Below are 22662 nucleotides of genomic sequence, written 5' to 3' on the forward strand. Positions count from 1 at the left end.
TATTGGAGTAAACTACATCTCTATTATAGAGACACTATTTTTTATTTTAGAGTAAAAAATAGAGTGAACCCTTGGAGATGCTCCGAGAGAAAAGTATTACATAAAGTTATAACTACATACATCGTGAGGTAAAATCCTCGAATATATAGATATAGATATTTGTTATGAGTCAAGTATAAACGTGATTTATTAGCCGACAACAACGCATAGTTTACTTATAGTTATGTTTAAAACGAATAAAAATATGTCAAAATTAGGATAATTAGTAACATCAGTTAATTGGCTATTATTGTAAATGCCAACCCTGCCATGAATAGAAAGAGTTTGAATCACTAGGTCTAGATGAAGTGAATGTTCTATTTCATTTTCTTTTAGTCAACAAAGTTAATTTCACTAGATTTATTTTAATTCCATTTAGTGGACGGTTTGATTCCTTCCAATTTCCATCACCTTTATCTTTCCTTCAACTTTTCTTTTGGATTTTCTTGCATCCTTCTCCATTAAAAATTAACAAACCAAACATAATGGATATTATTTATTAATCATGTCCACACAAACATGAAAAGTTTCTTTTTACGTTAAATTATCATGTTATTCTCTGAGCTATTCAAAATTTTATTGTTCGTTAACATTAACTACATCTTACCGAATAATATGATGTGAATAATCGATATCCATTTTAAAAACATGTTATCACTAACTTGCGGGGAATAAAAGACAAAATCAGTTTAGATATGTGACATTGGTATTGGAAACCCCATTTAAATCAACTTGCATATTAAGTAAAGGCAAACAAACATGATTGATGATTAGTCTTTATTCCACCACTATCTTACTAGCTTTATAAATTCTTGGAATTAAAATTATCTTTAGTGCCATAAAAAACAAAGAAGTAAGGCATTTTTCTATAAGAAAAAAAAAGGAGGAGAAAAAAAATGTCATTTCTTATCCTAATTAGAGAGCATAAAAAATTGCAACATGAAGTCATTTTCTAATAATAAAGAGGGCCCAAATTCTCCTTTCTTATCACCCAATTGGACCCTTGCCTTCTCCTCGATCTATTTAAATTCCATTAATACCCTCCTCACATTCACTTATATTTCCTCATAATTAAAACCTTTATTTTTACTTCTTCTCCTCAAAGTTTGAGAGAGAAAGAAAGAGAAAGAAAAGAATGGTGGGTTCTTGAAGCTTCTCACATTTTTCTTCTTCTTCAGTCTTCATCGTTTCAAGAATTCAAATTATCATTTGTTGTGTGTGATGCTGTTTCCTTTTGCAGATTTATTTGTCTTTTCTCAAACTTTTGGTTTTCTTTTTGTTTCTTGAAATAAAACAGGAAGTTGAAGAAGAGGTCTCAAGATGGGAAGGTTACGCAGATTGGAGAAACAGAGCTGCCGTGAAAGGACGTCATGGCGGCATGCTTGCCGCTTCTTTCACGTTAGGTCAGTGTCAAAATTTCAATTCTACCCCTCCTTTTTTCCCTCCCTTTGAACTCTGATGGATCATGTGAACTGACAGGTTTGTCTTCCTTTATTTGTTGTAATCAGTGGTGGAGATATTAGAGAATCTAGCGTATCTGGCGAATGCAAGTAACCTTGTGTTGTACCTAAGAGAGTACATGCACTTGTCTCCATCGAAATCAGCGAACGATGTCACCAACTTCATGGGCACAGCGTTTCTCTTAGCTCTTCTTGGTGGTTTCCTCTCCGACGCTTTCTTCTCCACTTACGTCATCTTCCTCATCTCCGCCTCCATTGAGTTTCTGGTAAGACCGATTTCACTTACTGTTTTGATCAATGGTGTTAACCTAATTCTTTAACATTTGCTAACCCTTATAGTTCGAAGAATATTCACTTGAGAAAGAACAACAAAATGGCTTTAAACCCCCATCTAAACTTCAGAAATTTATCAAAATTATCCGTTAATGAATGAATTTTACTTTATGCTTTTTTCCCTGCGGCTTAAGTCTGAAGTTATTAGGGTTGACTTTTTAAAAACGAATAGCCACCAAAACAATAAATCCATTCACATTACATAAAACCCATTTTGATTGATAGATCCACATGCATATCTATCTAGTGTATATATATCACGAAAGTGAAGAAAATTATGCATATGAAAATGAATAGTTAAAGCTTTTTTGTAAGCAAAAAAAAATCCAACGAACCATGCGTGCATTGGTATGCTAATAAAAAGGACAAAGTAAGAAGCGTGACTTTGATACGGTACCGTATCAATACGCAACGCCCTACTCCCAACACAACACATGTGACATGCGTGATACCATCAATATAATCGTATGTTGGAGAGGGACCTACCGTATTTTTACAAGTAGCTATTCATTTTTAAAACAGTCACTGTCTTAGGGACAAAAAAGGGAAAAATTTAGAACTCTTTCCTGAGTTTCAGTAACTACACTAAATACTTCCTTGCCTTTGTGTATGTGTGTTATCTTGTTGTCTCACATTTGATAGGGTAGTGAAACTATAATGTCCACTTATATATAACGTCTGCCACTCGTACCCTCGTGACTTTGCAACATAGTCTTACAAAAGACAAAACAAACTTGTAGTTCGAACGTACAGTTGGGCTCTTAATGCTTGGCTTTCTTTATATGTGTGGGTAGCGTCCGGACGTTCTAAATTCTAATCGTGACGCAAACGCAACACTATTTTATCTATCACCCATTATGGCTAGGTTTTAATGGATCACGTTCAGCTGAGTTAGCTCTACACTGACATATACTCTGTAATAATATTATTGTAAAATTTACAACCGTCTACAACTTACAAATATATTTAGTGAACTTGCGATTTCGAGATAAAGTACTACGTACTATCCATATCCTAATTAAAACTACTATTGAATCGAATAGTCACCTAAAACCTATCAGTATATCATGGGATAATGTATGGCAATTCATTCATATACAACAGTCCAAAACATAAAAACAATGGCAATTCATATACAACTGTCCAAAACATAAAAACAACCCTGTTGTTACGTCAGTGTAACCGAAGTGCTTTCTTCAAGAAAATTGCAATGGCCAATGAGAAGAACACACGAAAATTAGGTTATGTCCATACTTCATTTAATAAATTCATCGTTCGTAACGCTTTCAATTATTTGTATACGTCGCTGCTCTGACTCTCATGAACCACAAGGGTTAAACTCACTCGCGTGCTCTTCACGTGTCCCGGGTCCCATAATCTTTTGTAACTCCCACAAAAAAAAACCCGTCTCTTATCATTTTTAACAAATACTATCACAATTTAGCCAATAATGTTTATAATATTAGTTTTGGACGCGTGCAGGGATTGGTCATACTCACGATCCAAGCTCGAACACCATCCCTAATGCCACCAACGTGCGATGGTCCAACATGCGAAGCGGTGAGTGGTTCTAAGGCGGCGATGCTGTTTGTGGGATTGTACCTTGTGGCTTTAGGAGTGGGAGGGATTAAAGGGTCATTACCGTCGCATGGAGCAGAGCAGTTTGATGAGAGTACACCTAAAGGTCGGAAACAAAGGTCAACGTTCTTCAACTACTTTGTGTTCTGTCTTGCTTGTGGAGCACTCGTGGCCGTGACGTTCGTGGTTTGGTTAGAAGACAACAAAGGATGGGAATGGGGATTTGGTGTTTCTACTATCGCCATATTCGTCTCGATTCTCATCTTTCTCTCTGGTTCAAAGTTTTATAGGAACAAGATCCCATGTGGAAGTCCTCTCACAACAATCTCGAAGGTATGTTTTTCACCTTCTTAGCTAAGTTTGAGTATGAGAACAAACATGTGTGTTTAAGTAGGGATGTTTAAGTAGCTTAAACCCTTCAAAAATTATAAATTCAAAACTCTATCATATTTGACTAAATACTAATCACTCCGTTTCAAAATGATATATATTTTAAACTTTTCATATATATTAAGAAAACATATTAAAGTTTGGTTGTAAATATATTGTTTTTGTGAATAACAATTTTCTATAAATTTTAACCAATATAAATTCAATAAACACCATTAATCTTTTTGAAATTTACAATTTTTCATTAAATAATACATTGAAAAAGTGAAAATGTATATTTTTGAAACAATATTTTTCTAAAATATGGACTTTTACGAAATGGAGGGAGTATTTAGTAAATATATTAGGTGTAAATAGGGTTTATCGTATATATTTTTGAGTATTTATAGGGTTTATTTTAGTTAAAGCTAATATTTAAATTTTTATTTTGAATTTTACGGCAAAGAAAAAAAATTCCCATCAAAAACACAAAATTCCGTTTGAATTTGATATCCTTCGTTAAGTTTGATACTGTGAATAAACGTGTATTCTAAGTAATGTATATGGTTTGTTTGTTTCAGGTTCTTCTTGCGGCTTCTGTTAAGAGTTGTTCTAATGGGAGTCCAAGCAATGCGGTTGTGAATTTAGCTATTAGTCCCTCTAATCATTTAAAAGAGGTTGCCGAATCAGGAGAACTTGAAAAGCCACGTCATCAAGAACCAGTGCCTCCTCCTCAGGCCCAACTCTCCAACAGTTTGAGATTCTTGAACAGAGCCGCTGAGGAGAAACCAGACCATAGGTTGCTAGAATGCACGATCCAACAAGTCGAGGACGTGAAGATCGTGCTCAAAATGCTTCCTATATTTGCTTGCACTATCATGCTCAACTGCTGCTTAGCTCAGCTCTCCACATTCTCCGTCCAACAAGCTGCTTCCATGAACACAAAGATTGGTAGCCTAAAGATTCCTCCAGCTTCATTACCGGTCTTCCCCGTCGTGTTCATCATGGTCTTAGCACCTATCTACGACCATCTCATCATCCCATTCGCTAGAAAAACAACCAAAACCGAAACGGGAGTCACTCATCTACAAAGAATCGGAGTAGGTTTAGTTCTTTCGATACTAGCGATGGCGGTTGCAGCTCTCGTCGAGATCAAACGCAAGGGAGTGGCCAAAGACGCCGGGTTGCTTGACTCGAAAGAAACCTTACCAATAACTTTCTTATGGATCGCGCTTCAGTATCTTTTCCTAGGGTCAGCTGATCTGTTCACACTAGCTGGACTTTTAGAGTACTTCTTCACAGAAGCACCAGCCTCTATGAGATCTCTAGCGACGTCGCTCTCGTGGGCTTCCTTGGCGATGGGGTATTACCTAAGCTCGGTGATCGTGTCGATAGTGAACAGCATAACAGGGAGCTCAGGGAACACGCCTTGGCTTAGAGGAGAGAGGATAAACCGTTACAAACTAGACTACTTCTACTGGCTAATGTGTGTATTAAGTGCAGCTAACTTCTTGCACTATCTCTTCTGGGCAATGCGGTACAAGTACAGATCAACGGGTTCGAGAAGCTAAATGATCCACTTTTGAGGGTTTTTGAATGGGAGGAAAAGAGCAGGAAAATATATATATTTTTTTTTACTTCACCGGCTGATATATATGTAAGAGATGAATGGGGGTGTGGGATAAAACTAGCGATGCTGTGGACCTGTGGTCAGGTAAATAGGGGAGGTGTTGAATTTTTTTTACTCGTTGGACTAAGGAATGTACAGCGAGTGATTATGATATTTAATTAACTTGGTTTAGTTTTTTACTTTTGAATTGTTTCTTGCGCTGTACGGTACTTTAACGTTTTGATATATTCATTCACAAGGGTTAGTTTTTTTTTTTGTGTGTGTGTGCAGATTTCCGTGTGTTGAGTGTTTAGAATCTTGAGATTATTAAACTTCATTCTTTGCCTTGATTTCATAAAGATATTAACAAAGTGATATTTGTCTGAAAGCCTTTTCAGAAAAAGAAACAAAGTGATATTTATGAGAAACGAATGCTATACGGCTGTCTTTTGTCTATGTGAAATTGCTGAGAAAGGTATATGGATGAAGCAACGAGGCCCAAAAATTGTTGAACACTTTACATGGGCCTAGTAAAGAATATTGAAACAAAGTCCATTCTCTTATCTTCCAATTAACTAAAATTATCTTTTTTTTGTTTGACCAAAAATTAACTAATATTAGTGAACACTGTTGAACACTTTACATGGGCCTAGTAAAAATATTTTTTTTGAACAACAGTATTTTTTTGTCATAAAAAAATTAATTTTAAAATGAAACTAATTTAATGGGTGCAAATCAATTTTAAAATGAAAAATTAATTTTAAAATGTTACTTTATTATATTAGTGGGTGCAAATCAAAACAGAGCAGAATCAGAGACACTCACTTGCGAAAAAAAGACACGGTTTCGTCTTAACCTTCCTTTGTCTCTTCCTTTTTAATTTATGCGATTCGCGTCTCTCGTCTCTAAATCACAGTTCCGTGTAATTTCATTGCTTCTGTAGATCTCCGCTCTTCCTCTCGCTAGCTAATTTTCTTTTTGTGGACCCCTTTTCGACATAATCTTGTCGAAATTAGGGTTTGCTTCTCTGTTTTTTTTGGGAATTCGATTTTTTTTTTTACGGCTAATAGGGTTTAGCGTATTTTGTTCAGTTAACTAGGATTCAATTAGACTAAAATATTATTCTGTTGAACAGTGAAATATTAAATAAAACATCTGAGTCTACCCTGGTTTTTAAAAATGATTTGATTTTCGTTAAAATAATCTTTATCTTTCGATTATAAGGTCAAGAAGACAAGTTTGAATTGTCTGTTGACTTTTGTGTGGTGTGTATAGTTACACAGAATCTTTGCCTTGTTCCTTACTTCTTGTTCTCTTCTTCAACAGATATTTATTTATACAGACTTGTTGATTTCATTTTCTAAAGCTTTCTCATGTTTCTGCTTTGATTGATTATTTACAGGGAAAAATAACAAAAAATGGGTCAAGTTCTAGGATGCGTCCAAGTCGATCAGTCCACTGTTGCTATCAAAGAGACGTTCGGGAAGTTCGACGACGTTCTCGAGCCAGGTTGTCACTGTTTGCCCTGGTGCATAGGGAGTCAAGTCGCTGGTCACCTCTCCCTGCGTGTTCAACAGCTCGATGTTCGCTGCGAGACCAAAACTAAAGTCTCTTGCTTTTTTTTTTTTTACTCTCTTGTTTTGTGTCTTCTTCTTCTCTCGAGAACTTGTTTTGTTAAAAATGGTTTCTTTTTGTTTTTTGTGTGTTTAGGATAATGTGTTTGTCACCGTCGTTGCTTCCATTCAGTACCGTGCTTTAGCTGAGAGTGCTCAAGATGCTTTTTACAAGCTCAGCAACACCAGGAATCAGATTCAAGCTTATGTCTTTGACGGTTTGTTTCTTCGATATCTTATACCATTTTTTTTGTTTTAACTTATTGTTTGTGTTTCACCTTTGGTTTGTTTTTGTGGAGTAGTGATCCGAGCAAGTGTGCCTAAGCTGGATCTAGACTCAACCTTTGAGCAGAAGAACGACATTGCCAAAACCGTTGAGAGTGAGCTCGAAAAGGTAAACTCAAACCACTCCCTAACCATTCCCCTTGAGTAAAAAGACTCAAAACCTGTGTTGTGTTATAAAAGGCTATGTCGCATTACGGGTATGAGATAGTCCAGACGCTTATTGTGGATATCGAGCCTGATGTGCATGTCAAGAGAGCTATGAATGAGATCAATGCTGGTACGTTCACTTGCTTGTATATACAAGTTTTATCGACTTTTGTTTTCTGAAAAGCTTTTATAACATGACGACGACACAGCTTCAAGAATGAGAGAGGCAGCTAGTGAGAAAGCAGAGGCAGAGAAGATACTTCAGATCAAGAGAGCCGAAGGAGAAGCTGAGTCCAAGTACCTTTCGGGTCTCGGTATAGCACGTCAGAGACAAGCCATCGTGGATGGTCTGAGGAACAGCGTGCTGGCCTTCTCCGAGTCTGTTCCAGGGACGTCTTCCAAGGACGTGATGGACATGGTTCTTGTCACTCAGTACTTTGATACTTTGAAGGAGATTGGTGCGTCTTCCAAGTCGAACTCGGTGTTCATACCGCACGGTCCGGGTGCTGTTAAGGACATTGCTTCGCAGATCAGGGATGGTCTTCTTCAGGGAAACGCTGCTGCTGAGTGATTATGAGTGAGTGATGAGAGATTTTAATAAGTACAAAAAGCCTTTTCTTCAGAGTGGTTTAGTTGGGGTGGCTACTTATTTATTTTTCCTTTAGCGGTTGGGCTTTTCTAGTATTGAAGTCCTTATGGATTGCTTATCGTTGGTAGACTGGATCATGTTTATGGTTTTGGGCTTTGATAGTATATGACGCAATTTGGGTTTAAGTACAGAGTTTTATTATCTTTTTTTAAACTAAGGTTAATATAAAATACATGCACTCATGAAACCATAAGCTAGTTAATCAGAAGATTTGGTTTAGGACTTCCTTTTACAACTCTTTTATCTTGTTTTTGCTATTACAAAGTTGTGATTTGTGAATGACTAATTAGGACTTTAGTTCAAGATCTTTGGTAGAAACTAGAAACGTCATTAGTCTAGACTCTAGAGGCCAAGAAGCATAGAGAAATTAATACTACTAGCGTATTATACAACAACAGAGAAAGTAGCATTTATAAAACAAAAATAAAACCAATTATTAACTTGTTATATATAAAAAGGGTAGCTACTTTTTAGATCTCTACGATACCACCAGTTGAGATCTGTGCGTCACGATTCCGGGGACAACAATCTCAAAAACGTTCCAAACTCACCGCTCAGCCGTCAGATCACTAGACAGAAAAAACAACTTATTTAACATTTATTTATTATTCTATCACATACATACTCTATAGGTATACTAATTTCATCACTGATTTATAAAAATCGATTCTACGTTTCCATTTAGTATGTATCATTAACATTCTTAAAAGTTTAATATAGAAACATTAATTAGTTTTTTTAGTTAAACTAAACTAGAGACTTCCACAATTATCATCAGATTTAGTTCCAAAAAAATTGGCCGACGAGGGGAAAGGGTGGGACCCGCAAGTGGGACCCGGAGGTACAGCCGACGTGGCTTGTAAGTGAGAGTCGACGCCTTTACTCGAATCTCAAAAATAAAAAAGTATCTTCCCTTTCACCCAAAAAAACACGAATAATAATTTCAAACTACTCATAACCTCTTCTTCTCCTTCTGTCCACTCTCCCCCTTCCAAAAAAAAAAGAAAATATCTTCTCCTCGAAACGGCAATGTCCACCGTTCCCATTGAGCCTCTTCTCCACCACTCTCCTCTTCGCCACGCCTCTCTAAACGGAGCTAGAGGCTTCTTCTTCTCCCCTTCCTCCTTGAATCTCCGTTCTCATTTCGCTTCCAAGAAGCTACACTCGATCGGGAGAAGAAGCATCGTCTTCTCCGGAAACAGCTTAGGTCATTTCAGCTCGGAGGAGCGTATAAGGTCCGTCGCGATTCGAGCCAGCTCCTCCGATACTGCCGTCGTCGAAACAACCTCTCGATCGGATGATGACGTCATCTTCAAGCAGAATTTCCCCGTCGAGCGAATCGATAAGGTTAAACACTGTGAACAATTTGGTTTCACATTTGTTTGTTAAGTTGATTTTATTGATTAGTGGAGAGGTTATTAACTTAGTCTTGTTTTTGAAATTGGGAGTACGATAGGCAGAAGGAAAGATATATGTGAGATTGAAGCAAGGGAAGGAGAATAGGTGGGAGCTGAGTGTTGGATGTAGTCTTCCTGGCAAATGGATCCTTCATTGGGGTGTTTCTTATCTTGGTGATACTGGCAGGTTCTTCCCTTTTTTATGTGATTTTTTTATTAATGGGATGGGAGATATATTTTATTTTATTCCCTTGATCATTTGAAATCTTGGCAGTGAATGGGATCAACCTCCGGAAGATATGAGACCACCTGGCTCTGTTGCCATCAAGGTATATATATCACTTGGTGTTTTTCCTTTTTTTGGCTATAGTTGCTTTGAAACTCTTCTTTGTTTGTCGTGTTGTTAATTAGGACTATGCCATTGAGACACCTTTGGGGAAGTTATCAGAAGGAGATTCATTTCATGAAGTTACTGTTAATCTTAATCTGGAAAGCTCTGTAGCAGCTCTCAATTTTGTTTTGAAGGTTCTGGTTGTTTAATATCCTTTTGTGACGAAGATTACTGTTGGTTTGCCCTTGGTTGTGCGTTTATTTGGGGTTTTTGTTTTCCAGGATGAAGAAACTGGGGCGTGGTATCAGCACAAAGGGAGAGATTTTAAGGTTCCTCTTCTGGATGATGTTCCTGATGATGGAAACTTGATCGGATCAAAGAAAGGCTTCGGTACGTGGCTGGGGCGTTTTTTTTTTTGTATCTTTCAGTGTAGACTACTTCTTATGCTTAGATAGTTACATCTGCTGTTCTGACTACTGGTTTTGCATTTTTGTACTTAGGCATTTTTCTCATCCTTGTGTGTATAACTGTATCCTCATTCTCTTTTAGCGAATTGTAATTCAAGCTTAAAGAAATCCAGTGATTGAGAGTTGTTTCACTTGAATATCTAGGTGCTCTTGGGAAGCTCTCTAACATTGTTGTCAAACCAGATGAGACTGATGCAGATGTTCAAAAAAAAGGGAAGAGTTCGTCTGGTACTACGACTACGAAAGAAAGAAAAGGTCTTGAAGAGTTTTATGAGGAGATGCCAATTAGTAAACATGTTGCCGGTGATAACTCAGTCAGTGTCACTGCAAGGAAATGCCCTGAAACATCTAAGAACATTGTATCGATAGAAACTGATTTACCGGGAGATGTTACTGTCCACTGGGGAGTTTGCAAAAATGGCAGTAAAAAATGGGAAATTCCAGCTGAACCTTACCCAGAAGAAACATCTTTGTTTAAGAACAAGGCATTGCGCACTCGTTTACAGGTAACTATAGAAGTATTTCCCTTGACAAGATTTGAATGTTCACTTTGATAATTTGGCAATAACCACTTGTGTGGCGTCTCTCTAATTTAAGTCTGTGGGATTCAATATTAGTTTTTCGTTAGCACCTGGCAATGCTGACGACAGTCCAAGCACTTGGCAGGTTGTACATACCTGGTTTTAGACTTAGCATTAGGGTGGTTAGCAATACTAAGCATTTGGTTTTTCATTTTCCTGGTTAGACATATCCTCTGGATTGCATACTTCTACGGTTCTTCAGTATGATGCCATACTCGTGTCTTTGCTGCTACTTCCAGATACTTCTGTGGGCACCTAGAGATCATTTTTCATGTTGTTAACAAATAATATAATATCCTGTCTACCTTTCGTATGAGAATATTTTATTTTCCCATCAGTGACATTATCTAAGTTTTTATGCATATGAACCTTCTGCAGAGAAAAGACGATGGGAATGGATCGTTTGGATTATTCTCTCTGGATGGAGAGCTCGAAGGATTATGTTTTGTGCTCAAGTTAAATGAAAATACTTGGTTAAATAATAGAGGAGAAGACTTCTACGTCCCTTTCCTTACTTCAACTAGCTTGCCCGTTGAATCTGAAGCTGCTCAAGTGAGTGAGAAGACACCAAAAACAAATCAAGAAGTGTCCGAAAGTGGATTCACTGATGAAATCATCACCGAGATAAGGAACTTGGCGATTGACATTTCCTCTCACAAGAGTCAGAAGAGGAACGTAAAAGAAGTGCAAATAAACATTCTACAAGAAATTGAGAAACTTGCTGCGGAGGCATATAGCATATTCCGAAGCACAACTCCAACTTTTACCCCGGAAAGTGTTCTAGAAGCAGAGGTTGAAGAGCCCGAAATCAAAATCTCCTCGGGAACTGGCACAGGATTTGAGATATTGTGCCAGGGATTCAACTGGGAATCCCATAAATCTGGGAGATGGTATCAGGAACTTCAAGAAAAAGCCGATGAGCTAGCTTCACTTGGATTCACTGTTCTGTGGTTACCTCCACCGACGGAATCTGTGTCACCTGAAGGGTACATGCCTAAAGACCTGTACAACTTGAATTCCAGGTTAGCTCTGCAATTTTACAAAACATTCTATAGTTTCTTAGTTGCTTAAAACTTTGTCATGAATATGAGGTTGTTCAATGTTCAAGTAGGATTAAATGACTTCTGGTTGAATACTGTTTTTGTTGCCTTATATGTTAATCTTTCTTTGGAGGTGATGACCGTTACATGATGCAGTGGCAGTGTGTCTCAGATAAGAAAACTGTGGTTCAATGCTGTATCTGAAATAATTATTTCCCCGTTGTTGCAAACTTTCAGATATGGAACTATTGATGAGCTAAAAGAAACGGTGAAGAAATTTCACAAAGTTGGGATCAAAGTTTTGGGAGATGCTGTTTTGAATCACCGCTGTGCACATTTCAAGAATTCAAATGGTGTATGGAATCTATTTGGAGGACGTCTGAACTGGGATGATAGGGCAGTAGTTGCAGATGACCCTCATTTTCAGGTAACTTGTTGCATTTTTGAAATAAAAAGACAGGCAAATTCTTTGATAGAAAATGTGCTTTTTGTTGATAGATAGATGCTGCTGATGTTAATAATACTTTTGAGGGAAATAAAGTGCTTATTGATCTCTATTACTCTGTGACGATACAATTCAGGGTAGAGGAAACAAGAGCAGTGGAGATAATTTCCATGCTGCTCCAAACATAGATCACTCACAGGACTTTGTTAGGAAGGATATCAAAGAATGGCTATGCTGGATGAGGTTAGTTCCCCTGTTTTCATCTTCTTTAATCTCTGTGGATTGGTTTTTGGCGTCTGATTTCATTCGCCCTTTTTGGACTCACACCTGCAGAGAAGAAATTGGGTATGATGGATGGAGGCTTGATTTTGTAAGAGGGTTCTGGGGAGGTTATGTCAAAGACTACATGGATGCTAGCAAACCCTACTTTGCGGTTGGTGAATACTGGGATTCCCTAAGTTACACTTATGGAGAAATGGACTACAATCAAGACGCACATCGTCAAAGGATTGTTGACTGGATCAATGCAACTAGTGGAGCTGCTGGTGCCTTTGATGTCACAACCAAAGGAATTCTTCATACGGTAATAACAACATTCAACATCTTCTGGCCTTTTGATATTATACCGTTTTGTTTTGGTTTATGAGATAAGATTAAGCATTGTCTGCGTGTTAGGCGCTTCAAAAATGTGAATATTGGAGACTCTCAGACCCACAAGGGAAGCCGCCTGGTGTAGTTGGATGGTGGCCATCACGTGCTGTAACATTCATAGAGAATCATGATACTGGCTCTACTCAGGTTTTACTTTCTCTCACCATTGTTGTCACCCTTCAAATAAACTAGCCGTCTTTAACGAAAGTTTCTTCCTCCTTTCTAAAAGGGTCACTGGAGATTCCCAGGAGGGAAGGAGATGCAAGGATATGCTTACATCTTGACTCATCCAGGAACACCAGCTGTTTTCTTCGACCACATCTACTCAGACTACCGTTCCGAGATTTCTTCTCTTCTGTCTCTCAGGAACAGACAGAAACTTCACTGTCGGAGTGAGGTAAATAAAACTCGCAATCTTGTAAACTTAGTTTTACTAATTCGTCAGGTCTTAAACTAGACTTTACTTTGTACAATACATTATAAAGGTGAACATAGTAAAGAGTGAGAGAGATGTGTATGCGGCTATAATAGATGAGAAAGTTGCAATGAAGATTGGACCAGGGCATTACGAACCACCAAGCGGATCTCAAAACTGGTCTGTTGCCGTCGAAGGCAGAGACTATAAGGTGTGGGAAACATCTTAAGAAGGATGTATTATTCTAATGTGTGTAGTAAATAAAAAATGCTCCCTGGAGAAAATGTGTTATATATGTATCTGTTTCAGGGAAGAACCAGAAATAAAGATTTACCCCGATTTTCACGAAACTTTAGAACATATTCATATTGTTGTATCAACACTGTTGCTGTTTGTAAAGTGTATCTGTTTTTTTTCTTTTTTGAAACACATACTTCATTGCATAAATAGAGTTAGTTGGGAACATTAATAGCATCCACAACAACCAAGGTTTCAAACTCATACAAGGCTTTCTTAGTAAAGCTATCAGCCATAAAGTTTTTCTCCCTAGAGATCCAGACAAAAGACACAAAGTCAAAAGAAGAAGAAAGAGATAGCACATCCGACACTATCGAGTGTAGTTCTGCAATATTGCCTCCAGCGTTGATACAGTTGATCAGTTGAATAGAATCAGATTCAAATCTCAGGCATTTTAAGCCCAAGGCGCGCGCAGACGAAACTGCCTCACGGAGCGCAAGTCCTTCAGTCAATAAGGACGATGAGACATAGTCTCTGCTGTCTCGAAATTCCCGGTGTTGAGGTAGTTGCAGAACGACCCATCCTAAACCTGCATTCCTTGTCGTCGAGTTCCACGCGGCATCCGTTCGTATCACCACTTCATCTCCTCTAGCAGGAACAATTCTCCTTTTACAGCTCGTGGTTGTTTTAGTATCTGGTTGTCCATGGATACTCCATTCTCTGGCTAAAGCGATAGCATAGGTCAGAGTGTCTTCAGCAGATGCAAAGTGACTTTCGAACACAAAACGATTGCGAGCTTTCCACAGTACCCAAAAGATCCAAGGAACAAACAAGTCGTTTGTCACTCCAGCCGGAGGTAGAGTTTTCTGGAAACAGATTGAGGGCCACGTCGTCTGTAAATCTATCATTCCTCTGAGATCCAGCTCATTTGCAAGAGGAGCTAAGAGCCACACTTTTTGCGGAAACTCGCATTGGAAGAGTAGATGAGTGATAGATTCTACGCGACCACATTTTTTGCATCTTGGATCAATATCAATATGTCTCTGCACTAGGCGTTCACCCACTGGCACGGCTCCTTGCAGGAGCTTCCAGGAGAAAAGCTTTACCTTTGGAGCACAATTCAGGTTCCAGACATTTTTCCTCCAGTTGAAAGCGTATCTGTTAAGGTGATAAGCTGAAGGAAGCAGTTAAAAATGTAGTTCGTCTCTGTATATTTTTAGAGATATCCTAAAATATTAATTCTAAATATACTAATGCTTGAAAAAAGCTAGCATTGCTTAAATAAGTTTAGTAATTAGGTACATATGAAACATTCACTATCCTTTCCTATTTTTTCTTTATAAATCTGTACTCAACTTAAAATTTCTATTATTTTTATAATTAATGATTTCGGTGGAAGTTTGTACTAAGTACTAAAAAACATAAAATGTGATAGTCTTGAGAATTGTACAGTTTAAGTTTGTTTGTTTGCCAAAAAAAAGTTTGTTTGTTTGTTTTTGGGTAAATCAATTTAACCTGAAGTTACATTGTTCTTATAAAAGTGTGAATACGTGGAAGAACTGTGGATTCGAAAGAAAGGTGGCTACATATATTATGATATTTGTCTGGATTGTTCTAGTGGTAGATTACTGGTCAGTTTCCGTTCCCACCAAACTTAGCCGGCCGGATCCGAGTTTGAATACTGACTTATAAAATAATATCATACCAAATTTCTGGTTTGTTTTGCTATGTTTTAATTTACGTTTGTGTGTTTTTATACGAAGTCGAAACACCTATTTAAATCTAAATCGAAAATTAAAATTTGATCGGAACCTTTATATAAAAACATCACAGGATTTGTGAGCTTAAAACTTTAAAATTTGGTTATTACTCGAACCGAAACGAAAATCCAAAATATGATTTAAAGATATCTAAAATTAGTTGAATACATCTATCTATCTTATTAAAGTAAAAATATTTTTTAGTTTTATTTGGTAATATGAATTGCAGAATTAAAAAATTAAAATGTTGTTTGAACATAAATATAACATTTATTTTGGGTTGGGCTTATGTTTTTTTTTTAAATTATTACTATAGAATTATACCAAATTATTTAATTTGCTATTATATTCCATTTTGATAACTAGATTATTTATTGAATCATTGTAATTATTGGTTGTTTATTATAATTATTGGTATTTATAGTTTTTATATAATACAGAGGTAAAAATATATTTCTCTGAAACAAGATTTGTTGTCTATTAATAGATATATATGTTATTATTAATTTAAAGTTATATGGTTACAATATCAAATAAACAATGCAAAAAATTATATACTAACATTAGTATTTTCTTCGTGTTACAAGTACATTAAATATAATAACAATCGTATGACATCAAAGAACGTGGAGCATAATTTATAATCTAATAATTTCCAATTTAGATTGATAATATTTTTATAAATTAAAGTAAACACCCGCTCAGTCGGACAGATCAAAATCTAGTTAATGTTTTATATGTGTTAAGATTATTTTAGATATTTTATAGTATTTGGAAGATTTTGTAATTTATTTTATGTATTATTTTGAATACTTTTAGCTAGTGTATATAATTTAACTAACTTTTAATTGAATTTGTGAATAATTTATTTGTTTTGAATTTTTTGTCAATTTCTAAGTTTAAAAAGTATTTTTGGACGATTTTAGATATTTGTTACAATCCGATCCAAACTAAATTTGAAAAAAAAACAAACTGAATTTTGACCTGAGAATTAGTAAAATCCAAAAAATTATAATTATAATATTAAAAATACGAAAATCCAAATCAATCAAATTGAAACTTTCAGAATGTCCATGCCTATTTTAATTTATAAAAAAAAAATTGACATGAAATAATTTAAATTGACTTCACCGTTTTAATAAATGATTATGCGATAGATTCCGACGCACGACGTGGTAGATCATTGACGGTATCACCGTAATGTCATAGACTCATAGTTGTACAATATAAAAGTTACATTAATTATAGATTTCTTTCTAGCTAAGATATAATAATACCACTGTATTGTTATGAGTCTTATGACTAGTCTAGTTATGACATGTACTTGGTAGACTAGTTACCGGATCCTGCTCTCATTTTTCTCCTTATCATAACATAAATTATTGAAGTGGCATATAAAAGCATTCATTGTTTGCCACTGTAGGTTAGCTTTCTCAATCTTTTTCAAATAACACAAATTTGCAGTACAGACATTATCTTTGTTCAACTTGTAACATGTTATAGCATATTCAAAAATTTGCATTCCCAATCTACAAAAAAGTAAACAATTTTGTAGAGAAACGGTATATATATGTAAGACATAGGATTTATATATATATATATATATATAGTAACAAAACTATCAGTAATCAATTATTCCTGATAGTTTTTAATTTTGACTAAGTGATAGTCTTGTTACTATATATAAATCCTATGTCTCAGATACTTTCTCTTAGGGGTGGGCACTTTATCCGATATCCGAAGTGGCACTCGAACCCGACCCGAAAATTTGAACCGAAATCCGAACCGAAGTAGTAAAATATCCGAACAGGTATTAAGTTAGGAGAGATTGGATATCCGAACCTGAACGGGTAATACCCGAACCCGAATGGATATCCAAAAATAACCGAACATGTGTATACTTACCCTTATATTTCTAGTTTACATCTCTCATTTTATTTAAAATATTTATATTGATATTAGACATACTTTAAAATCATATAATATATATATATATATATATATATATAATTATGGAGAAAACAATTTGATATTCATTTAAAATGCATGTTAAACTTTTTATTTCATGTATTAACCAAAGTTACATCCAAAGTTAAAAACAATAGCCAAATTAATATTTTTATTTTGGAAATGTTATCTCCAAATCTAATAATCATTCAATCTATAAAAAAAAAAAAAACCAGTTAAGTAAAATCTATATATTTTAATATAAAAAACTTTAAAAAAGAAAATTTTATTTTTATTTCTTTTAAAATCTAAATATCCGAACCCGATCCGAAATAACCGAACCCGAATTAAAAATACCCGAACCCGATCCGAAGTTTAGAAATACCCGAACGGTATTATACTCAATACCGAAATACCCAAAAATCCGAAATACCGACCCGAACCCGAACGGATACCCGAACGCCCACCCCTAACTTCCTCTCCAAAATGATTAGTGATACTTTTGGTACTATATATTTGCATTCACAATCTACAAAAAATAATACAGATTAAAATTACGTTAGTAACGTAGTAATTGACTAATCTCATGTTCTTCTTGATATTCTGTTTATTAATTCATGAAGAACATAAGATTAGTTACCTACGTTATTTTGTATACAGTTTCAGTTAGTGGTTATATAAACTCAAGAATTCAGAATTACAGATTCGCCATCATGGGTTTGGTAACAAATATTATCATTGGTCGCCTTAACGGAACTTAAACAACTGCAAATCGATCATGTGTCTTCAATTCATTGGAAATTGAATCCCTGCCCGGACAGTGCTGTCAGCACTGAACATGCGTGAAACAGCTGTGTACAGTGCACCCTTGAGGTGTTTCATATGGACCGGTTAGAGCAGGATCATTTTTATGTTTTGACTATATCATTAGACCTTATACCAAAGAGAAGTTTTATACTTCATTGCATATATAACTAAGTTACAAAAGAAATAATAGAATTAAAAAAAACATTAAGAAAAATGAAATGACTATTTTTTCTTATTAAAAATAATAAAGTTAATTTTGATTCTAAATGATTTAATATTGGATGTATATAACTTGAATATCTGAAATTTTTGAAACACATATATTCTAGATCTCCGATAATCATTCCATCTCAAGAGAGAAATGAATGAATTCCGCCAACGTCCTAATTAAGAAGTGGTCCCAAAACTTTTAGGTTTAGGAAAAAGAATTAGGTTTAGATACAAATAATGTTACTTCAATATAAACACACAAATTTCTTTCGTTTAGAAGATCAGGGAATCCATGCTTAATTCGACGAGATGGTATAGAGGACTAGTATAATCCGGTATATCCGTACGTACATGCCAAAAGTAAAGACTCGTCCTAGTTACCAATAAATTATACATAATGTCTACAGCGTTGCTATAATCAATGATGCAGAAGTATAGAAAAAATATAATGAAATATTAGAAAGTGTTTTACCAAAAAATATTATAAAGTATTATATCATACATGATTCATGATTCGGATTGCAATACAATTTGAATTATTACTATTATTTATTATGACAATAGACTTATTTTATTATATAATGCTGAGTCGTCGGTTCAGGATTATTCAAGAATCGAGACGAAGTTGAGAATGATTCCAATCAGAGCTGGTATTAACATGGTGATGATCACCAATAGAAATAATATTTTAGTTTGTATTTCCTCTTACTAAAATGCAGAGTCAATGTAGGCTCCTGACTCTTTATAAGAAGCTACAACTCTACATATAATTGAAGAGTATACAACTCTCTTTGTTTTCTTGCAACAAAGAACAGCCGAAAGAGCAGATCCAACTGTTCTCAAGATCTGAATCATAAGTATAGTATGATCAAAGAGAAGATCAGTTCATGTGTTCATCCTTCCGATGGTGTTATGGCAGAATCTGATAAGGTAAAAGGAACAAACTATATCTTGATTTAAGAGTTTAAACCATTGTTTTCTCTAATCGGTTCGGGTATGGCTGTTTTAAATCTTCTTTTGGCGTTTTATCGTTGAAAATTTCGAATTTTAGATATACGCGTTCATATACTGTATATAAATATATGTAATTGATACGTTTGTTGATTGTTTGAAGTTATACACACTTACTGCACGTTATAAAAGTCAACCTGCTTGGTCTATAAAAAGTTGAGGATATCTAGATTTATTCAGGTAAATGAATTCAAATATTCAAAAATATTCGGATTTGATAGATGTAGTAACGTAACAGGCATATAATATAGGTCAATAATGTCGATACAATATATATATTTTTTTTAGTATTCTATCTCTGTTTTTGTGTGTTGAGTTACGAAGAAATAATTTTCGAAATGCTTAGAATTATACATGGATAAAAAAATAAATCATGTATGTAGTAAACACAAGTAGTATGAAGGTGAAGCCATTAATGTAACTAAGCAATTTGTGCTCTGGATATTTACAGGAAGTGGAGCTTGATGCAACAAAAGCCAAGTTGGAGAAAGTTAGAGAAGAAAATGAGAAGTTAAAGCTCTTACTCTCTACGGTTCTTACTGATTATAAATCTCTTCAAATGCATGTCTCCAGAGTTTTCCGACCACAACATGAAGCTTCGATGGAGCTAGATATTAATAGCCACGACGATTTTGGTGTAGATATATCTCTTAGGCTTGGAAGACCAGACCTGAATGTCTCCAAAAGTGTAGATGAAATAATAAGATTAGTCTGGACAAGATTTCTGATGAGATCAGTGAGGGGTCAGATAAGAAAAGATCTGCACTCGGTTTAGGATTTCGGATTCGAAGCTGTGAAGATCTCTATACTGATCAAACCATGAAGTTAGATTGTCTTTGTAAGGATGTTAAAATCAAAAACGTGGATAATAAATGCATATCTTCGAGGAAAGATGTCAAAGCGGCTAGAAACGAAGATCATCAAGAGGTTTTGGAAGGACAAGAGCAAACGGGTTTAAAGAAAACTAGGGTTTGTGTGAAAGCCCCATGTGAAGACCCATCAGTACGTACAAAGTTATATAACAATACGTTACATAGATTTTCTCTATATCTTAGATGTGACATGTAACATATTGATATTGATGTTACATAGATAAACGATGGTTGCCAATGGAGGAAGTACGGTCAGAAGACTGCAAAAGCGAATCCTCTTCCACGAGCCTATTACCGCTGCTCCATGTCCTCAAATTGTCCCGTCAGAAAACAGGTACAAAACATTTTACATATTTTACAATCCGAAATTCGAACTCATATATAGCTATGCACTATGGTAATAATGGCAACAAACTTGGCTCCATCTAACAAAAGTTATGGTAACTAAATATTTTTGTATGAATAGTAATCAATGGTAAATGTAATTTATGTAGACCATTTCATGGTGGTCCAGTGGTTGAAGAAAGACTAGAGGGTCCTCCCACTGCGATCTTAATCATTGGCTCTTCTATAGATCCCAAATATTAACAAAGAACTTTTTAGTCCAGAAGAAAAAGTGTGACAAGTGTAAGAATGTATATATATGTAGGTGCAAAGATGCGGAGAAGATGATACCTCCGCTTATATGACGACGTACGAAGGAACTCACGACCATCCGCTTCCCATGGAAGCAACCAACATGGCTGCCGGAACTTCAGCTGCTGCCTCCTTATTACAATCAGGCTCATCCTCCTCCGCGAGCCTAAGCTGTTTCTTCCCTTTTCACAACGTCTCTTTCTCCACCACTAACTCTCACCCCACGGTAACACTTGACCTCACACGACCAAACTATGATCCAGATCAACTACCAAACTACCCTCTATCTTCCTCCTCGCTCAGCTTCTCTTCATCTGATCGTCCATCTCCCTCAAAAAGTCAGACCTTAAGCTTCAGTGGCTTGAGATCACACTCTCCCTTGATTAAATATTCGCAAACGGCCTCTTTATCACATCAAACCAAACTTTCGGGACAGCAATAACTATATACAATTTTTTTGTTTCCTTTGTCATCAGTGTCTTCATATTCTTTTCTAACTCAATATATAAGGAAAGGATTACCCATGCTATATGTTTTGTTAGATATATCTCTGTGTGGGATGTTATGACAGCTTCATTAGTGTCAATATTAAATTTTTCGTCAAATTCTTTATCAGTCATCACTCCTTTTTTTTGCCAACAGTTAATTTACCTAAAAATAGTTCAGCTAACTAGATTGTTGCTAGAGAATCGAGACGGATCCTTATTGATGAAAGACAACGAGCACTACACGCTAATTTTCCGTCTTTGAATACATTGCACATGGAACATGTTGAATCTATTTGCTGAATACTCTTATTAGTCATCACTCTTCTATGAGATAGATAAAAGAGACAAGTTTTTTTTTTTTGGAACACTTTTTTTTCTTGGAACATAGAATGAGACAAGTTAAAAACCTACACTAGGATAAAAGTTCAAAAATCTATCATTCGTTACATGACTAATAAGAAAATACTAGGTGTTGTGTCCGCGCAAGCGGGCCTAATCATTTTACAATTACTAATTAAATATCATGATAATTTACTGTTTATGATCTTTAAGTTTTTTTACAGAATATCAAATAATTTATATATGAAATTTATTTTTCAAAATATATATTCATTATTGCGTTAATTTTCTTGAAATCTTTCATATATAGATTAGAAATATTTTTAACTATATATTTTTGCAACTAATTTTATTTATGATTAAAAAATATTCTTTTAGATGATAATATATATATATATATATATATATATATATATATAGAAATAATTGTTTATATTTGTTTATCTTTATTAAAGATATAATTGTTTATATTTATTAAAGATATTCTTTGATAATAACAAAATATGTGTATGAATTATCTTTTTTTGTTTTTAAAAATACCTTTTTATTATGTCAGTTTTAATGAGTTAACTGATTTCATAAAACTTAAATTCGTTTTTATGTTTGGGTTTTATTATATTAATTCATAATTACTAAATATTTTATAATTACTCATTAATATATGTAATACTAACTTAAAGACTATGATAATAAATTATTATTTTATTTCGTTTTAAAATTCTTACATATTAATTATAATTTTTTTGAATATTTTTTGGTTCACATATTTATTATATAGAATAAATCTTAAAAGTCACTTAATATTCTCTTTTCAATTATATAAAATTAAGAATTTTATTTGATTAATATTTAGTTATATACTTTATGTTTTAAACTTTATAATTACTAATTAATATATGTTTTACTAACTAAAAGGCTATGATAGTAAATTATTATTTTATTTCGT

At 34.9% G+C, this 22662-nt stretch overlaps 3 protein-coding genes and 1 pseudogene across 5 annotated transcripts; all 4 read left to right on the forward strand.

Annotated features, from left to right (window-relative positions):
• Positions 1-1029: 1029 nt before the first annotated feature.
• On the forward strand, positions 1030-5663 carry LOC130502686 (protein NRT1/ PTR FAMILY 4.6). Of its 2 annotated transcripts, XM_056997471.1 has the most exons (5): positions 1030-1177; positions 1337-1442; positions 1548-1765; positions 3315-3743; positions 4361-5663. In XM_056997471.1, exons 1-5 carry the CDS (start codon positions 1175-1177, stop codon positions 5348-5350), a joined length of 1746 nt encoding a protein of 581 aa, XP_056853451.1. In that variant the 5' UTR covers positions 1030-1174; the 3' UTR covers positions 5351-5663. The 2 variants fall into 2 exon arrangements, with proteins under 2 accessions (XP_056853451.1, XP_056853452.1); XM_056997472.1 differs by lacking the exon at positions 1030-1177 and having other exon boundaries at positions 1519-1765.
• Positions 5664-6167: 504 nt separating this feature from the next.
• LOC108823464 (hypersensitive-induced response protein 2) lies at positions 6168-8207 on the forward strand. Of its 2 annotated transcripts, none has more exons than XM_018596682.2 (6): positions 6168-6231; positions 6791-6995; positions 7099-7219; positions 7304-7395; positions 7467-7563; positions 7643-8207. In XM_018596682.2, exons 2-6 carry the CDS (start codon positions 6807-6809, stop codon positions 8002-8004), a joined length of 861 nt encoding a protein of 286 aa, XP_018452184.1. In that variant the 5' UTR covers positions 6168-6231; positions 6791-6806; the 3' UTR covers positions 8005-8207. The 2 variants fall into 2 exon arrangements, with proteins under 2 accessions (XP_018452184.1, XP_018452182.1); XM_018596680.2 differs by having other exon boundaries at positions 6195-6310.
• Positions 8208-9013: 806 nt separating this feature from the next.
• LOC108828566 (alpha-amylase 3, chloroplastic) lies at positions 9014-13828 on the forward strand. Its single transcript, XM_018602299.2, has 13 exons — positions 9014-9429; positions 9539-9666; positions 9754-9808; positions 9891-10004; positions 10092-10200; positions 10422-10783; positions 11237-11880; positions 12136-12325; positions 12480-12586; positions 12677-12926; positions 13019-13141; positions 13224-13391; positions 13480-13828. The coding sequence occupies exons 1-13, from the start codon at positions 9112-9114 to the stop codon at positions 13636-13638; spliced, it is 2727 nt and encodes a 908-aa protein (XP_018457801.1). The 5' UTR covers positions 9014-9111; the 3' UTR covers positions 13639-13828.
• A 5315-nt stretch (positions 13829-19143) lies between these two features.
• LOC130502687 (probable WRKY transcription factor 36) lies at positions 19144-21496 on the forward strand (annotated as a pseudogene).
• Positions 21497-22662: the final 1166 nt, after the last annotated feature.

This window comes from Raphanus sativus, unplaced genomic scaffold (assembly GCF_000801105.2).
Source record: "Raphanus sativus cultivar WK10039 unplaced genomic scaffold, ASM80110v3 Scaffold0658, whole genome shotgun sequence".
NCBI classification, from domain to species: domain Eukaryota; kingdom Viridiplantae; phylum Streptophyta; class Magnoliopsida; order Brassicales; family Brassicaceae; genus Raphanus; species Raphanus sativus.

What these genes read in the sequence shown, in the direction of transcription:
- LOC130502686 (XM_056997471.1), top strand. An exon ending in TGCCGCTTCTTTCACGTTAG is followed by an intron (nt 1,443 to 1,547) that starts GTCAGTGTCAAA and finishes TGTTGTAATCAG; the next exon opens with TGGTGGAGATATTAGAGAAT. An exon ending in CTCTCACAACAATCTCGAAG is followed by an intron (nt 3,744 to 4,360) that starts GTATGTTTTTCA and finishes TGTTTGTTTCAG; the next exon opens with GTTCTTCTTGCGGCTTCTGT.
- LOC108823464 (XM_018596682.2), top strand. Translation starts at nt 6,807, where the DNA reads ATGGGTCAAGTTCTAGGATGCGTCCAAGTCGATCAGTCCACTGTTGCT. An exon ending in GCTGCGAGACCAAAACTAAA is followed by an intron (nt 6,996 to 7,098) that starts GTCTCTTGCTTT and finishes TTGTGTGTTTAG; the next exon opens with GATAATGTGTTTGTCACCGT. An exon ending in TATGAATGAGATCAATGCTG is followed by an intron (nt 7,564 to 7,642) that starts GTACGTTCACTT and finishes ACGACGACACAG; the next exon opens with CTTCAAGAATGAGAGAGGCA.
- LOC108828566 (XM_018602299.2), top strand. Translation starts at nt 9,112, where the DNA reads ATGTCCACCGTTCCCATTGAGCCTCTTCTCCACCACTCTCCTCTTCGC. An exon ending in TATCTTGGTGATACTGGCAG is followed by an intron (nt 9,667 to 9,753) that starts GTTCTTCCCTTT and finishes AAATCTTGGCAG; the next exon opens with TGAATGGGATCAACCTCCGG. An exon ending in CGGATCAAAGAAAGGCTTCG is followed by an intron (nt 10,201 to 10,421) that starts GTACGTGGCTGG and finishes TTGAATATCTAG; the next exon opens with GTGCTCTTGGGAAGCTCTCT.